Below are 18,414 nucleotides of genomic sequence, written 5' to 3'. Positions count from 1 at the left end.
CTTCTTCCAACTCAGATCTGTTGATTCTTTTGGCAGCCTATGGCACTTTCAGTATTCTCCTCCAACACCATAACTCAAAAGCATCAATTCTTCTACAGTCTTCCTTCTTCACTGTCCAGCTTTTGCATGCATATGAGATTATTGAAAATACCATGGTTATTGGTGGTGGTGGTGGTTATGTGCCGTGGAGTCAGTTCCAACTTGTAGCGACCCTGTATAGAGTTTCCAAAGAGCAGTTGGTGAGTTTGAACCACCTGCAGTTCCCCACCAGGATTCCCCTCCTAAACTCCAAAAAGTAACTGCCATCAAGTCAACTCTAACTCATATAGGGCAGAGTAGAGCTATCCCATCAGGTTCTCAAGACTGAGAATCTTTATGGAAGCAGACTGTCTGATCCTTCTCTATGGACCTTTTGGCTCATAGCCAAGTGCTCAGCCACTGCACCATTAGGGCTACAAAGATCACCTTCATGATATATAAATATATATATATACATATCCTGAGGTTGCTAGTCAGTTCCGACTCATGGTGACTAGGGTTTCTAAGGAGCGGCTGGGGAATTTAAACCATGACCTTTCAGTTCAAACTGACAGGTTCAGTCCAGGGAATTATCCTGCAGCGCCACACCAGGCCTCAGTCAGAGTAGTTACATCTTAACCATCCTTGGTATATATTTCCAAAGAGTTTTATTAATCTACATTTATAGCTACACTAAGGAGCCCTGGTGGTACAGTGGTTAAGCATTCAGCTACTAAGTAAAAGCTTGACAGTTTGAATCCACCAGCAGGTCCAGAGGAAGAAAAACCAGGTGCTTTGCTTCTGTGAAAATTGTCTTCTATGAAACTCTATGGGCCAGGTTTACTCTGTCCTATAGCGTCGCTGTAGGTCAGAATGAACTCGATGGCACACAACAACAAAACTACACTTAGAAGCTCTGGTGTCACATTGGTTTAAGCCCTGGGATGACAACCAAAAGGGTGGTGGGATTCAAATCCACCAGAACTCCACTGGAGAAAAATGTGGCAATGTGCTGCCTTTAAGATTTACAACCCTGGAAACCATATGGGGCAGTTCTACTCTGTTCTTTAGGGTTGCTATGAGTTGAATTTGTCACCATGGTAACATATCTTTCTGTTTGGGTTTTGATGTATAGGCTGAGAAATGAATGAGGTTAATGCTTGTAGACTATATCAGTGTAGCTCGAGACACCTGCTAAGTGCCCAGGCAATGCTAGCCATTAAAAATTGTATTCACAAATACTGTCCACTATTGGATATTTAAGTTATTTTTAATATTCTACCATTATAATTGGAGTCCTGGGATAGCGCTACAGGATAATGCGCTGGATCACAAGGTCAAGTTGAACCGCAAGGTCGCTCGGTTCAAACCCACCAGCCACTCCTTGGAAACCCTCTACAGGGTTGCTATGGATCAGAACTAACTTGACAGCACTTAACAACCACAGCAACCATTATAATCAAGGAACTCTGGTAGCATAATGGTATTTGAGTTGGGCTGCTAACCTCAAGATCAGCAGTTTGAAACTACCAGCTGCTCCACAGGAGAAAGATGAGGCTTTCTGCTCCTGTAAATATTTACAGCCTTAGGAAACCCTGGGCAGGGTTGTTATGAGTTGGAGCCAATGCCACAGCTCATAGTCAGTCACTACCACCATTGTAATTCAAGGTGCTGAATATCTTTATACTTAAATTTTTCTCTGGATTTCAGACTATTTCTTTTATGATAGATTTCTAGGAATGGAATGACTAGACTGGATTTTTAAGGGTTCTTGATAGTAGTTAGGCGCCCTGGTAGCACTGTGGGTCAAACATTGGGCAGCTAACCATAAGGTCAAACCCACCACTCTGCAGGAGTAAGACGAGACTGTCTCCGAACACCTAAAGATCAATTCTTTAGGTTTTCTGTCCTGTAGGGTCGCTATGAAGCAGAAGTGGCTCGATGGCAATGGATTGTTGAGTTGTTGTTGATGATGGTTGGGTAATATAAGGTGCAGAGATAGAATTCCAGTACTCAAGTGCTTTGCCTAAGAACCTTGGAGAGTCCTTGATGGTACAAATGGTTAACTCATTTACCAGCTGACTGAAAGGTTGACAGTTTGAGTTTACCTAGACTAAGGTGCCTGCCAATCTACTTCCAAAAAGTCAACCTTTGTCATGGTATTGCCTTCGATGGGCATCAACTCCGTGACAACTGGGTTTTTGAGGAACATTGGAATCCTCTGCAATGAGCTGGTGATTGGGAAATAGAAGAGAACATGGTACATGGAAGCTTTTCATGGGTCAAGCCTTGAAGTCATGCATATTTCTTCCACTCACTTCCCATTGGCTAGAACTCAGTTACATGGCCATAACTAATTGCAAGGGAGGCTGGGAAATGTGGCCTAGTAGTGTGCTAAGGAAGAAAAAGATGGTGCTGGGGCAGCCTATCATATACATGCTAGTTTCCTTATTGTTTAATTTTTAAAAACTCAATACTTGTTATGTTTGTGATAGGCCAAATTATCTCTCTAATATAAAAAATATTTATCTCAAATAATAAGACTAACACCACCCCTCAAAAATGAAACAAGAAATAGGATTTACATAGAGAAACCCTGTCAATGACCTTAGCCAATGGTCTCTGTAAATTAAAATATAAAATTTAACTGTATCAGTGAACTGTAAATTAAAATGTAAGACTATTAAAAGATATAATAAAGTACAAATATATGAATGTTACATAAAAATACAGAAAGTAAACTCAGCTAGTGGGTGAGCATGTATTTTTAAAGACAAAGTTTACGGATGGAGAGATGACACAGTCTTCTCCTAAACTACTGACGGTGGGTGAGCAATGATTCTCCCTTGCTGAAGGACAGTTAGAAAATCTACATGTTTGAGAAAATCATGAAATATGCACCTAGAGATTGATATGCAAGGATATTTATTAAGGCTTTGTTTAAAATAATAAAAATATGGAAGTAGAGCCAACATCCAGCAATAAGGTGTTATTTGTATAAAATAAGGTACATCCATAAGAAACTGTTTTGTGGCGACCACATCAAGTTTTCAAAGCATAATTATTTCATTGGAAAATGCTTATGATGAGTTTAATGAAAAAAGCAGAGTAGGAAAACATATGTTCTCAATCTTACATTTAAAAAAAAAAATGTGAGTCTGTGTGTGTGTGTGTTTTATAAAGTGCCATCGAGTCAGTTCCAACCCATAGCAGCCCTGTATAGGGTTTCCGAGGAGTGGCTCACAGTGAGCTTGAACCACAGACCTTGTAGTTCAAACCGATCTTGCAGTCCGGCGGATTAACGCACAGCGCCACACCATTAAATAAACTTGGAAGGAATTATGAACAGTAATTTACTTGGGAGTGGTCATTGTAATTCTGGTGATTTTAATCTTTCAATTAATTTGTAGTTTTTAAGTTTTCTACATCAAACATGTTATTTTTATAATGTAAGACCATAACTTTATAATCAGGTGTGTGTTTTGAGGAAGATTTGGATCTGCTTCACTTATATGAGGTTAGAGTATGTATTTTCAACAAACATTGTATTTTCAACATACATTGAACAGTTTTTCTATAGAAATTAATACAGGTCTTCCAAAACAAATGAAGTCTGACTATTTCATAATAATAATACAGCTAAGATTATACTTATATATATACTTTGCAAAGTTAAAAAATAAATAAATAAATAAATAAAAATAGGAGGAAGATTGGAAATGGTATTCTTTGTTTTGTAAGCGTAGACGACTCACTAAGGTTATCATCTTGACCACAAAGTAGATTTTAAGGTTTTTATTAGATGTAGTTGCTGCCCCTTGAAGAATAGCAACCAGGTAAGTTCTTTGCTTTCCTATTTTGAAATTCAAACTTAAAAGACAAATATTGAATAATACGCCGAGTAATTATTTTCTGTGACATTTGCCTAGTTGAAGTGATGTAAATTTTGCCTAGGAAAGAGACAAATCCCTTTCAAGAAATTCAAGAACACGAGTATATCCTGTCATTTGCATGACATGTGAAAGGTCAGAGAAAATGGCAGAAATCAGGGGGAAATCCTTTCTTGCACTGAAGGATTAATATTCCAAGAGCAGGGACACAATAACCTTTTATAATTCCTTCCCTTGATTTAAATTAAAAGAAGAAAACCTTCGGACAGATGAAATGCTTGGAAAATACTCTTGACAGTATTACCAGTGACCTCCTTTGACTGTTTGTTATTCTGTCAGGGGAAACTGACAGGCATAACATTCGAGAAGAGAGAGAAGATGGTGTCGTTGAGTGGTGTGCAGATTTACTTGAATATGGGGAAATGAGAGCCACTGGGTGAGCTAGTTAAGTATATGATGTTCCAGAGTTTTCTAAATAAAGCTGAGAAAGAAAGGTCTTGAGCATAATGTTCATATGGCTTCAAAGCCTGCCTGCTTTTGATCCACATTCTACCTGGCCTGATATGGGGTTCTCTCAATACAGCTCTGATGTAGCAGCCTGCTTATTCATTTCCCTTTTCTTTCCTTATAATCCTCAATCCACTTACCTTGCCCAGAGAGAGTAGTTCTATGCCATTTAACAACCTCAAACACAACCATGCTTTCTTCTTTCTGTATTGTTTCTTTTCTGTAAAACTTTCCCAATCATTTGATTAGCATATGTGGAAGACATGATTCTTTGCTTCATTCCTGTTTTTAAGAAAATCTCTCACAAGAACGAGACAATCATACATTTATGTGCTTTATAGTATACCTACTTAAGTTGCAAGCGACTTGACTTAAATATGCCCATCTTTTACTCTTACAACCAGCATGGCCTTTGTTTATATACTTCATTATTATTATTGTGATAATATTCCAGAATCTGGTGGTAGAATTTGGTGGTACCTATTTTATGTGTGGAGTCCTGGTATGGCACTGTGGATTAATGCACTGGACTGCAAGGTTGTTTAGACCACAAGGTCGGCAGTTCAAGCTCACCAGCCGCTCTTCAGAAACCTTATACAGGGTCGCTTTAAGTCAGAACTGACTCGATAGCACTTAACAACAACAACAATTTTATGTGTGGAGTCCTGGTATGGTGCTATAGGATAAGCACCGGATAGAAATGTCAGTTTGAATTGCAAGGTCAGTGGTTCAAACCCACCAGACACTCCTAGGAAACCCTATACAGAGTTGCTATGAGTCGGAAGCGACTCAACGGCATTTAACAACATTTTATGTACGGAGTTCTGGTGTGGAGTTGTTGGATAAGCACTGGCCTGCTAATCTCAAGGTCTGCAGTTCAAACCTACCAGGCACTCCTTGGAAACCCTCTACAGGGTCACTATGAGTCAGAACCTACTCAATGGCATGTAACAATAGCAACAATTGTATGTGTATCCAAGAAGGGTGGTTTGAACCACAAGGTCGGCAGTTCAGACTCACCAGCCACTCCTTAGAAATTCTATACTGGGTCACCATGAGTCAGAACTGACTTGGTAACACTTAACAACAACAACAACAAAAAGATACCCTAGGGTATCAAAGTGTTCCTGTAGTTTTGTGATGATCCAAGTTGTAAAACCCCTGGTAATAATGGGTTCATGTAGGTCGCATCTTTGGATAAAAACAAACCAACAGGGATCAGTGAAATGACCCAGTTGCCAAAAAAAAAAAAATAAAGAAAGAAAGAAGAAAGACATTTAATCCTGTCTGCTTTAGGCCTTCCCTGTTTCCTTTCTGTCTGACCAAACAGTCTCACGTAGGCAGATCCTATCACAGATGACACTGAGAGTAATAGAATGAGTCAGAAATCCAGAGAATAAACAACTTAATAGTAAACAGCATGATTTCAGAGAGTGGTCACCCGAGTAAGGGCCAGCGAAGGCACCCCTCAGACCAACACTCTGCGGTGTCCTTGTGTTTCAGTGCGGGACGGCTGCCATGGAGTGTATGCGGCAGTACATCAACGAGGTGCTGGATTTCATGGTGGACATGCACACGCTCACCAAGCTTAAGGTAAGACGGCTCAGTCCTTCTGTCTTGTTGGTTTGTAAAGCACAGAGGCATTGGTAGAGAAGTAAGCTGATGATAAAGGAGTTTGCTGTGGAATGAGCTCAGGACTGGGGAGTCTGAGAACTGGGTCCCAGCTCTGCAAAGAGAGAAAGGAGAAAGGAAAAGCAATTTGGCATCAACTCTGTACCTTCCTTGACTTTTGCCTTTGATTCAGTCCTCACAACCCCTATTAAGATGCTGCTGCTGTTATGTGCTGTGGAGTCGGTTCTGACTCATAGCAACCCTGCACAGGGTTTCCAAGGCTGTAAATCTTTACGGGAGCAAAAAACCTCTTCTTTCTCCTACAGAACAGCTGGCAGTTTTGAACTGCTGACCTTAAGGTTTGCAGCCCGATTCGTAACCACTATGCTACCAGAGATCCTTCCTATTAAGATGGCCATCCTTTAATTTATTTCTTATTTTTATTTATTTATTGTTTTAAAGCTTTTATTGTGAATTGAGTGAGTGAAGGTTTACAGGACAGATCATCAGTTTTACATTCAGTTACAATTCCCTCCTTGCACCATCAGCTAGCAGTATTTACCTCTATAACCTCTCCTTGTATTTTGGATGTACACACACCACATTGAAAATATACGTTTGTTTAAATTTGAAAAAAGATAGCATTCCTATTTTACAAATGCTGACACATTTAAAGTTCATCAGCTAAAATGGTGAAAGGCTATTAACTTGTAAGGTCGGCATTAAATCGAAGATTGTAGCGACTCCAAGCCCATCCCCTGTTCACTAGCCTCCACAATGTCATTTAGCTGCGTGGAGCCTCAGTTTTCCCATTTGCAAAAATCAGTGTAATAGCACTCACCCAACCTAACAGTGAGGTTTGATGTGCAGCACACCTACATCTTACGTATCGACTCTCTCATGATCTAACCTTTCACATTTACGATAATACTAGAAATCTGCTATCTGACTGCTTTGTGCTTTAATGGTATGTCTGACAGTCTTCCGCTAACACCAAGATATGAGGCAAGAGTAAAGCCGGCTGTGAGGGTTAAGGTTATGTGTCAACCTAACCATGATTCTTGGTTGCTTGGCCATTAAGTAATGATGTAATGTGACAATATTTCAATGATCTAGTCATCCTCCATTTTGTAATGTGACCGTTCTCCATTTTCACATGACAACTTGGTCTTTGGAACCTAACTATATCAGTAAGTGAGGAGTTGGTGTGTTGTTTTTGTTAAGTGCTTTCAAGTTGGTTCCGACTCATAGTGACCCTGTTTAAGGTTTCCGAATGGTAACACATTATGTAAATGTAAGCCATTTATTATTTTTCATCTGTGTTGACGCTGTCTTCTTGAACAAAACAGTTAAAGGAAATAGGACAAAACTGAATTTGCATATGGAGAAAATCCCTGGGAAATTGTTGATTGTTTTGTAGGGTGGGATGAATTGCCGATGTAAGTCAAATTCCCTGCCATGATTTGACTAGGGAGCTACAGATGAATGGTGTGAGAGATGTGGGGAAGGGCAGAAAGGAATCCAAACATGGCCCACGAGCAGCCAAATTTTCATCTAGCACCAAATGATGTCTTTATAACAGACAGGACTCCAGTGATCCAAGAAGTTCATCAGCTAAATATATGGTCCCTTTACCACTGAATTCAGTAGTGAAGTGACCATATATTTCAGACTCTGTTCAGACAATCAAAAAAACCCCATCGTTTTCAGGCTCAGCTCAGATGATCAAAGTGTTGCTTGGTAGAGCAATTGATTTGCAAATGGGAAGCAGAATCAAAATTTAAACAGATAATTTCTAATGATATTTGAATCCAGCATCTTGTAAATAAGCTCCCCTAGCTTTTGAGTCCTTGTGTGGCGCTGTGGATAATGCACTGGACTGTAAGGTCGATTTAAACTTCAAAGTCGATGATTCAAATCCACCAGCCACTCCTCAGAAACCCTATACAGGCTCGCTATGAGTCAGAGCCGACTCAAAGGCACTTAGCAACAACAGCCATAAGCTTTTGATTGTATTAGTTGCTAACTGCTGAAGCTGGTTGTTTGTTGTTGTTTTAGTACCGTTGAGTCAGTTCTGACTCATAGCGACCCTGTATAGGGTTTCCAAGGAGCAGCTGGTGGGTTTGAACCACCAACCTTGTGGTTAGCAGTTCAGTGCTATAGGATCAGAACTCCAAGTTACCCACACTTAACTGACTTTGATGTATAGAAAAGAGGAATCAAATTATTTCCTACAAGTTTTTAGCTTGTTTTGTAGACAATTTCCAAGTATGGAGATGGATAATAAAAGGTATCCATGATGGTCCAATGGTTGGGAGCTATAGACATAATCCAACCGTCTGGTTTTACACATTTGTATGGAAAAAGTACACTGAAAAGTAGCTTGTCCAAAGCCATGCAACTAAATAAGGCCTCGCTGGGTCAGGAACCTGTGTCTCTTCACTCCCAGTTTAATGTTCTTCCCACTCGGACACATGCAGCTTTCCAACTAGTTTGACAAATATAAATGTACCGGACACTGTTCTAGGCATTAGAGATGCAATGCTGAGCAAAATTAGATACAGTAGCTTCCATTATTTGATTTATCATCTAGGAGGGGAGGCAGAACTTGATGAACATATCACACAAACAAAGGTATAATTCTGTCTCTGACACACAAATCTTCTAGCAGGGAGAGTTGGCCCAGTCAGGAAGGTCAGAAAAGCTGCCCTGAGGAAGTGACATTGGAGCAATTAATTGGGTGACGAAGGTCAGAACAGAGGTCTGCTAAATATTCACTCCCTCACTCCAGGCTCTATAGGCAATACTAAGAAGGCTTTTTGGTCCCCATCTTTATCTCAGGAATGTTATGCCCAGAATTCGGGGTCCCCAAAGACCACCAAGGAGCCGACACCGATGCAAGTGCACAAGGGTTGTTTATTCAAGCTCCAGCTCGGACCCCACCTACATCCGATGCAGCGGATGAGGAATGGAGCCCCGAACTCCCAGTTATTCAAGCCTGAGCTCGGACTCCACCTGCATCCAACGCAGCGGATGAAGGATGGAGCCCCAAACTCTTTGTCTGGGGTTTTTATAGAGTTTTCAAGCAAGCTCAGGGTTTTTCAGCTTTACAATATTTGGATTGGTTGACATTTGGCAAAGTATGAGATGTTACAGTTTAATTGGTCAGTACTGGTGGTCTTTTGTTCTTAGGCTAGGATAAGGAAAACATCTGGCATCTGGCCTTGGGTTGTCCTGTCTACTGCTTATCTAGTTCTCACTGTTGCTAGGGGTGAAAGGATATTCTAAGGCAGCATGAGCTGATTTAGCACATTCCTGGAACAGGAGGACGTGTTCAGGCTAATGTACAGAATGGAGTATCCTTCTTGGTCCTACAGGAACAATGAGAAACCGCTGAAGGGGTAGAAATGGGGTATGCTCTTGGGAGTAGTATTAGAAGGAGGGAACATGGCAACCTAATCTTTTTAAAGAGTTACCTGGAATGTCTCCAGGCACTGTACAAGGTTTCAATATACCATTTGGTTCTGTAGAGCCACATGAAGGCATGCTCCCAGCCTCTGCATGAAGATACATTTGGCGGACATCTCAAAGTTGGGCTGGCTCAGATTGCAGCCATGGAAATCTCACGGGGCAACCACAGAGATAATAAAGCTGTGATTCGGTATCTGCCTTGGCTCTATCACCCACCTTCTGCAATGCAACAAGGGTAAGTAAGACCCTTGCTTTTTTTCCAAGATTGAGTATAAATAGAGCAAGAAATGACACTGAGTTTCCTGGGGTTCAGTTAGAGACAAAGAATGCATGTAAGGGCTATGGAGGTATGGTGTGATTGATTAATAAGAAGGAAACTGAGACCCATCTGCACACTTATTTGCTGGCCCAGCTGTGTTACTGAATACAAATGTGTCATGACATGCTGCCAACAAAAGAAACTTGCCTTGATACAGAAGCGTTAAGCATCCCATTGGATGATGAAACTTTGGAACCCCGAATTGTTGTTTTAACTAGTTAGATATCAATAGAAATTTTTGCAGCTTTCCCTAGTCCCTGCCTTCATGGAGCTTAGCGTATAGCTGGAACAAACTCTAAGCAGAGGTGAAATAATTAGAGTGCAAAGAGGTACAATCCCCTTCTCCTGTCTATCTTGTTGTTTTTGTTATTAAGTACCACCAGCTGGTTCCGACTCATAACGACCCTGTCTGTAAGTGAGGCAAAGAAGGAAACCGTGAGCCTGGGCTAGTTTAGCTGGCAACTCAAAGCAGGCGTGAGACTGTGCTTCTGCATGGTGGCCTTCCTGGCTAGAGGCAAAGTTTGGAGTTGAAAGTGAGAAGGGCTGAAGGAGAAAATGATTGGTGAGCAGGGAAATACCCCCATTCTTCTTTTCCCCTCAAGTGGGGATGTCAGAGGACGTTTTAATGTCAGAGAAGGATAAAGAGTCCAGGGACAGCCAGGTTTATGGGAGAATAAGGCAGACTATTTAACCCTGTGTCACCACTGGCTGCTGTTTGTTCAAGAAGCTGAAATCCGGGATGAAAATGAAAATTGGCCAGTGCGTCATGCTGTTGGCACTCCGTTGCCTTGGCATTTTATTTTATGTGATCACCCATGGGACCCCTCTCTTAATCCTTTCCTTCAATAAGTACTTCTTGAGCACCCAATGAGACAGAGACATAAAATCATCTTTTAAACTTCCGTCTCCTCTAATAGACCTAAAGAATTCATCGAGTGTGTCTCCCACATCCGTCTGCTGTCTTGGTTGCTTCTGGGTTCCATCACTCATAATGCAGTGTGTCCAAATGCCTCCTCTCCCTGCCTGCCCATACCTCTGGATGCGGGTTCCCACATTGCAGACCATCTCATTGTTATCCTGATTGGATTTCCCGAGCAATCAAAGGTAAGTGAGTTCTGCAAGATTACGACCATATGCATCGAAATTGCTAATGGAAACCCTTATCAGCCAATTATGTTTCTTCTGAGAAGAAAATGCATCTTATCACTTGCCCTCCTGTGGCTGTTCGAAAAGCAACTTTGTGATAATGCCTTATTTAAGGTTGTTTAAATTTCCAGACCACCTTTAATCCACCCCCTAAATTGTTTTTCAGTTTCCTTTAATGAAGACAAATTATGGAGGCAAGCCAGAGTTAGCTCCCGAGGCATTTCGGTCTTAAAATAATGAAGAAACATAAAAGGGCAGAAATATGATATTAAGAAAAAGTCTGCAATCAGTTTTTAGAACCAGATATGAAGTGGAGGGAAAAAAAATTATACTCTATCTAATTCTTCAGGTACTATTTTCTCAGCTCAAATCTCTAGAGACCCATGAAGATACAAAATGAAAATAAGAAGCCCAGATGGGAGCTCACTAAAGCACAAGTTGGAATCATCTATGCAGAGGACGTTTGTAAATCGTAGACACAGTTGATGGCTTAAGTGATTAAAATCAACTCAGAGCAGGCATTAGTCATGAGCCGGCAAAGCAAACCAGACACATTGGTACTAATCAGCCAAGAGGAGCCAAGACCCTCAACAGAAGTTTAGGCAAGTTCTGAGAGGTCACCGTGGGTTTGGTGACAGCTGGGATTTAGGCCAAGGTGAACTGACTATGAGAAAAAAAATAGAACATCCGTCCAAAGGCACTGAATGAGATGTTGGCAGAAAGGAATTTTGCAGTCAGTCCTTAATAATTCCACCCGGATCTGTGTTTGATCCCTAACTAAGCTACTGTCCAATTTTGTGACCTGGGAAAAGTTACGTGACCTCTCTGAGCTTTGCTTTGTTGTCTGTAGAACAGACAAGGGAACGGTTTGAGAACTGTGGCAGGTCACTATTACCACTACTGTTGACCCTATCATTACTACAATGGTTATGTGCTGAGCAGCGCTTTCAGATACTTGACAACTCTCTGAAGAGGGCACCCCGTTTCACGGATCAGGAAACACCCTAAGTTGGTGGAGTGAGTCTTCCTACACTAGGAGTGGGAATGTCAGTTTCAATAAAGGGCAGGGGGTGGGTAGATTTAATTCTGCAATTTAAGGTGCCATCTTTTCAAAAAGATGCTTTGTTCTCTGAGCATACTCCCACTGCCTGAGGTAAGAGCAGCTTGCTTTAAGGTGATGAATCATGAGTTTGTAACTCTTTCAGCCTTGGACCACGTGAATGAGATACTTTGGGCTACTCCATGGAGTGCCCCCCACCCACTATAACTTAATGACAACTTGTCTCCTTCCTTCTCAGACCTCCGTGTTGCACATGTGTTCCCTTTTCCATGCGTTCATCTTTGCTCAGCTCTGGACAGTATACTGTGAACACAGTGTGGTAGCTACAAACGTCCAAAATCAGAATGAATTCAGCTTCACGGCAATACTGACAGCACTTGAGTTTTGGAGCAGAGTCACACCCAGCATCCTTCAACTGATGGCCCACAACAAAGTAGTAAGTTCGCCAGTCAATTTTCTCTCTCAGGTGGGATTTCAAAAGGTGTAAACGACTCCCAGTTCTCACACTAGCTGCTTCTTAGAGACTTCAGTTATGATATTATAGGGATGGATCGATGATTTGTTACGTTACTAATGGGACATTCTACTTGTGTAAGATTTTCTGTTAAAAACAATGCAGAGAAATAAATTTAATGAAAAAACAAAAACAAAATCCTTTTGTTTTCTCTAATGAAAATGTTTGCCTTTAAGGAGTTTTTTTCATGCTAGAAAGTCAGGCACTTAAGAATGAGATTTGTATTGTTTTTGGATTTCTAACCAATTTGGGAAAACCAGAGCAAATCAAGGCATCTTTTTTTGTGGTAGTTGAAGAGCAGACCATGCATGTTCATTCCACTCAAAGCCCAGAAAAAGCCTCAGCTTTTTGAGTTGCCCTATGAAGACCTAAGTTCCCAATCCTCAATTTCTTTTGGATGTGGGTGACCCCAAGAGAGTCTCCTCCAAGTCTCATTGGAGAACATCCGAATGTGGTCAACATGAACAGCCGCACTGAGAGAGCTTGGGTGAGTGCTCATGGAGTCAGGGCTGGAGGCTGTAAGGAAGGAACTTACAAGGGGACCTGGGTCTTGGCAGCAGAAGACAGCATCAATGAGAGCTATCTGTGTGAAGCAAGGATCTGGAAGAACCCAGGAATCCAACACTGCATTGTCCACAAAAGGCACTCAGGAAACGCTTTATTAGTCTAAGAAGTCTTTTATTTTAGCTTTAATTGGAGAGGGGATTATATATGTCCTTTAGTGACGCATTCTCTTTTTTTCTTTGGTAAAGTAGATGTTATAAGGCAATTCTACATGTAAAGTGATGCTTTAGTTCAACTCAATAGGAATTCACAAACAGTTCTTCTATGGAGAGAATTGAATTTATAGGACCATAGATTCTAGGACTAAAGAAGAAATTGGAGATCAAGCATTCTCTCCAGTGATTTTACAAGTGATGAAATAAGACCTTCAACTTAAGCTAGAGATTGGAACATTTCTTACATTTGTCATTGTCATTTTCCTGCTGATACTACCTCGCCCCTAAAGCTTTCTTAATAATTCAAATGTTATAAATGAACTGGTGGCAGGTGAATTTTGTTAAAAGGATGTTCCAAAGGCATTTGTTCCAAAGGAATTTTGTACCGATGAAGTAACACATTCATTTGAATTCATTTTATTCTGAGAATTTTGTTGAGCCACTTAAGCCAGACAGGTAAGATACCCCACACCCCCACACCCTCTCCCCAGCTATGTCCCGCCTCCCCAGAGTGTTTAAAATCCAGCTGTCGGACATTCTGATGAACGTTATCAATTTTATCGTACTTTTTCACTAGCCTGAGCTTGGCTCCCTTGTTCCTTAGCAAACTGATCTTCAAAGATAGATCTTTCATAAATTAAACAGCCACTCCCCAGGAAGAAGCTGTGGAGAAAGGATGGAGACGGAAAACAATTTAAGCCCAGTGTTCTGTTCTATAGCTGGAAATGAGGCTGCAGTGACCATTTAGCATGTGGTATGAGTCAGAGAAAGCTGCAGATTAGTGAGATCAATACCGGTGCCCCCGGAAGCTCTGAGTTAGATGAGGAATTCATGCCAACAGCAAAACTCGAGAGTTTTCCAATTCTGTGTCTGGTTTGAAGATTTCGAGGTGAACAACCACCACTCTGGGTGGTCTCCTATGGTCATTATTCAGAAAGACCTTAGGAACACAGGGCATAGCCCATGGCAGTTGGTCACCATGATTGTAGACTGATTTGCAAAGTTTCCAATTCACTGGCACTGAAATTGACTTCCGTATTTGTTGTTGCAGATGGTAGAAATGGTGTGTCTCCATGTGATCAGTTTGATGGAGGCATTGCAAGAATGCAACTCAACAATTTTTGTCAAGGTAGGAAAATCTTACAGCATTTATAGACCATATCTTCCTGTTAAAAACAAATGTGGCTTTATCTTGGATTTAATTTCTGAAGGGGAAAGTAAAACGGCCTTACTTTCAGTAGTCAAACTTGGAGGTGGAGGATTCAGGCTCGTATAAAAACCCTTTGTCAAATGGTTACTGGGTGATTTTTGCTCTTGGACCATCACTGTCACTAACAACTCATAGCAACCCGGCTTAGGGTTTCCGAAGGGTAACACATTATGTAAATGTAAGCCATTCATTATTTTAAATCTGCATTGAAGCTATCTTCTTCAAGAAAATAATCAAAGGGGACAAAACCAATTTTAATTTGCATATGGAGAGAATCCAAGGGATGTTGCTGAGTTTATTGATGGTTAAATACGTCAGACCAAGATTCAATGGCACACAAGAACTAATTTAAAATATCACTGAGGAAGAGTTGATCTGGAAATTATCTGGACTTTGGTTGGTGGTGCATCACCTTACCAAAGATATCCAGAAAACCAAGGAAAAATGTAATTAACATGATTGTTGGTGTTGTTACGTGCCATTGAGTTGATTCCATACAACAAAGCAAAACACTGCTTAGTCCTGTACCGTCTTCACAATCAGGGCTATGATTTTAAGCCCATCATGGCAGCCACTAGATCAACCCATCTCTTAGAGAGTCTTTCTTGTTTGTATCCACCCTCTGCTTTACAAAGCATGATATTCTGCTCCAGGAACTGGCTTCTCCTGCCAACATGTCCCAAGTACCTGAGACAAAGTCTTGCCATACTCATTTCTAAAGAGCATTCTGGCTGTACTTCTTCCAAGATAGCTTGATCATTCTTTTAGCAGTCCATGGTACATTCAATACTCTTTACCAACACCATCACTCAAGTGCATCCAATCTTCTCTGGTCTTCCTAATTCACTGTCTAGCTTTCGCATGCATATGAGCCCATTGAAGACACTTCAGCTTGAATCAGATGTACCTAAGTCCTCAAAGTCCTCAAAGTGACATCTTTGCTTTTTAACACCCTAAAGAAATCTTTTGAAACACATTTTCCCATTGCAATAAGTCGTTTGATTTCTTGACTGCTGTTTTCATGGATGTTGGTTATGGAGCCAAGTTAACTGAAATCGTTAATAAACTTCAAGCTTTTTCTTAATTTATCATGATTTTTCTCATTGGTCCAGTATTGAGGATTTTTGTGTTACTTCTGTGAAAGTTTTGTTATTCATGCTGAAGGGTTTAATCTTTGATTAGGAAGGGTGTTCATTAGGAAGTGCTTCAGGTTCTCTTCACTTTCAGTAAGCAAGGTTGTACCATTCGAACATTTTGTTAAACCACGTAAGTCAGACAAGCAAAGCCCCCTGGAGTGTTTAAATTCTGATGCAGGTTATTTATCAGTGAAGGCATGCTGGTGGTGTTGTGTAGGATAAGCACTGGGCTGCTGACCACAAGGCCCACCATCATAGAGTGTATCAGTGTGGAATCTGAAAACTGTCTGTTTTGTTCTCTACTTTTCAACAAAGGACACTTGCCAAGTTAACTCATACTATGCTGAAGAAAATCAACCCATTTTCAGGGAAAACTTGACTGTGTCTAAAATATTGCCAAATTGTTAGCCCAAATAGAATAAGATATGTAGCTAACTAGATGTTCTTGTTAAAAGCAGTCAATTTGATTCTGATTCATCGTGACCCTGTATAAGGTTTCCAACTGGTGGGTTTGAACCACCAACCTTGTGGTTAGCAGTCCAGTGCTTATCCTACAGTACCGCACTAGGACTTCAGCTAGCTAGACAGTCAGTAGCAAAACTATGAAAGATACTATATGACCAGCAAGCGGATGATCATGTCCAATTCTATGTTTCATAGTTTTAATGAAGTATAATTTATATACCACAAACAGTACATATTAAAATGTACAATTTGATAAATAAATTTTGCAATATGTCTAACCATCACCACAATCAAGATAATTAACATATCAGTCACTGCAAAAGTTTTCTTATGCCCATTTTTAATTCTTCCTATTCTCGTCAGTGGAGTCCTGGTGTGGTGCTGTGAGCTAATGTGTCAGACTGCAAAGTCATTTGAACTGCAAAGTAGGTGGTTCAAGCTCACCAGCTGCTCCTTGGAAACCTTATGCAGGGTCACTATGGGTCGGAATCTACTCGATGGCACTTAACAACAACATGATAACAATCCTTGTCAGTCAGTTTGTCGTACTGCCCTGGCTTGTGTGTTGCTGTGATTCTGGAAACTATGCCACTAGTAATTTAAATATCAGCAAGGTCACCCATGGTGAACAGGTTTTGGCTGAACTTTCAGACTAAGACAGAGTAGGAAGAAGGAGAGACAGACTTCTTCCGAATGTGTAGTCACTGAAAACCTTATGAATAGCAGTGGAATGCTGTCAGGTAGCGCCAGAATACTGCCTCCTGAAACATGATGAGGGTATAGTGCCGGAAGATGAGCCCCTGAGGTTGGAAAGCATTCAAAGTACTGCTGAGGAAGAGCTGCCTCCTCAAAGTAGAGCCCGCCATGATGATGCAAATGGAGTAGACCTTTTCAAACTTCCAATAGCTGATGGGGCACAACTCAAAATGAGGAGAAACAATTATAAACAGCCATTAATGATCAGAACATGGAATGTATGAAATATGAATCTAGGAAAAATGGCAGCTGTCAAAAATAAAATGGAACGATTAAGGATCGATATCTTAGGCGTTGTTGTTGTTAAGTGCCGCTGATTTGGTTCTGACCCATAGCGATCCTGTTTAGGTTTCTGAGGAGTGACTGGTGGGTTTGAACTGCTGACCTTGCGATTCGGCTCATTATCCTGCATCACCACACCAGGGCTCCATCTTAGGCATTAGTGAACTGAAATGGGCTGGAATTGGCCATTTTGATTCTGACAATCACATAGTTTACTATGCCCAAAATAAACTGAAGAGGAATAGCATCACATTTATTATCAAAAAGAACATTTCAAGATCTATCTTGAAGTACACAATGCTGCTTGTGATAGGATAATATCCATACAACTCCAAGGAAGACCAGTTAATACTACTATTATTCAAATTTATATACCAACCACTAAAGCCAGTGATGATGAAATTGAAGAATTCTACCATCTTCTTCAGTCTGAAATTGATCAAACATGCACCCAAGATATACTGATAATTACTGGCAATTGGATTGCAAAAGTTGGAAACAAAGAGAACGAATTGATCCTTGGAAAATATGGCCTTGGTGATAGAAAAGATGCTGGAGATCACATGATAGAATTTTGCAAGACAAATGACTTTTTCATTGCAAATATGTTTTTTAAACAACATAAAAGATGATGATATACATGTACTTCACCAGATGGAACACACAGAAACCAAATTGACTACATCTGTGGGAAGAGATGGTGGAAAAGCTCCGTGTCATCAGGTAAAACAAGGCCAGGGGCAAACTATGGAACAGACCATCAATTGCTCATGTGCAAGTTCAGACTGAAGCTGAAGGAAATTAACAGCTACATGAGAGTCAAAATTTGACATTAAACATATCCCATCTGCGTTTAGAGATCATCTCAAGAACAGATTTCATGCATTCGACTCCACTGATAGAAAACCAGAAGAGTCGTGGGATGACATGAAGAAAGCAAAAGGTCATTAAAAAGACAAGAAAGAAGGAAATGACTAAAATGGATGTAAGAAGAGACTCTGGAACTTGCTCTCCGGCATAGAGATGCTAAAGCAAGCAGAAGATGCGAGGATGTAAAAGAGCTGAATAGAAATTTTCAAAAGGTAGCTCAAGAAGACAAAGTCAAATATGCTAATGAAATGTGCAAAGACTTAGAGTTAGAAAAGGGGAAGAACACACTCAGTATTTCTCAAGCTGAAAGAACTGAAGAAAAGCTTCAAGCCTCAGGTTGCTGTATTGAAGAATTTTCTGTGGGCAAATTATTGAATGATGCAGAAAGCATCAAAAGAAGATGGAAGGACTACAAGAGTCACTGTACCAAAAAGAAGTGG

The 18,414-nt window shown here is 40.6% G+C and overlaps 1 protein-coding gene across 1 annotated transcript in view; it reads left to right on the top strand.

Moving 5' to 3' along the window:
• UNC79 (unc-79 homolog (C. elegans)) overlaps nt 1-18,414 on the top strand; it is a 330,078-nt gene that overhangs the window by 290,572 nt on the left and 21,092 nt on the right. Inside the window, exons 43-47 of the mRNA XM_006839553.1 lie at nt 5,919-6,008; nt 9,557-9,732; nt 10,734-10,920; nt 12,261-12,458; nt 14,307-14,384. Coding sequence (XP_006839616.1) covers nt 5,919-6,008; nt 9,557-9,732; nt 10,734-10,920; nt 12,261-12,458; nt 14,307-14,384 — 729 coding nt within the window. The remainder of the gene's footprint in view (nt 1-5,918; nt 6,009-9,556; nt 9,733-10,733; nt 10,921-12,260; nt 12,459-14,306; nt 14,385-18,414) is intronic.

This window comes from Chrysochloris asiatica, unplaced genomic scaffold (assembly GCF_000296735.1).
Source record: "Chrysochloris asiatica unplaced genomic scaffold, ChrAsi1.0 scaffold00025, whole genome shotgun sequence".
NCBI classification, from domain to species: domain Eukaryota; kingdom Metazoa; phylum Chordata; class Mammalia; order Afrosoricida; family Chrysochloridae; genus Chrysochloris; species Chrysochloris asiatica.
The sequence above is the reverse complement of the archived record's forward strand: the minus strand, read 5'-3'. Positions and strand labels throughout refer to the sequence as shown.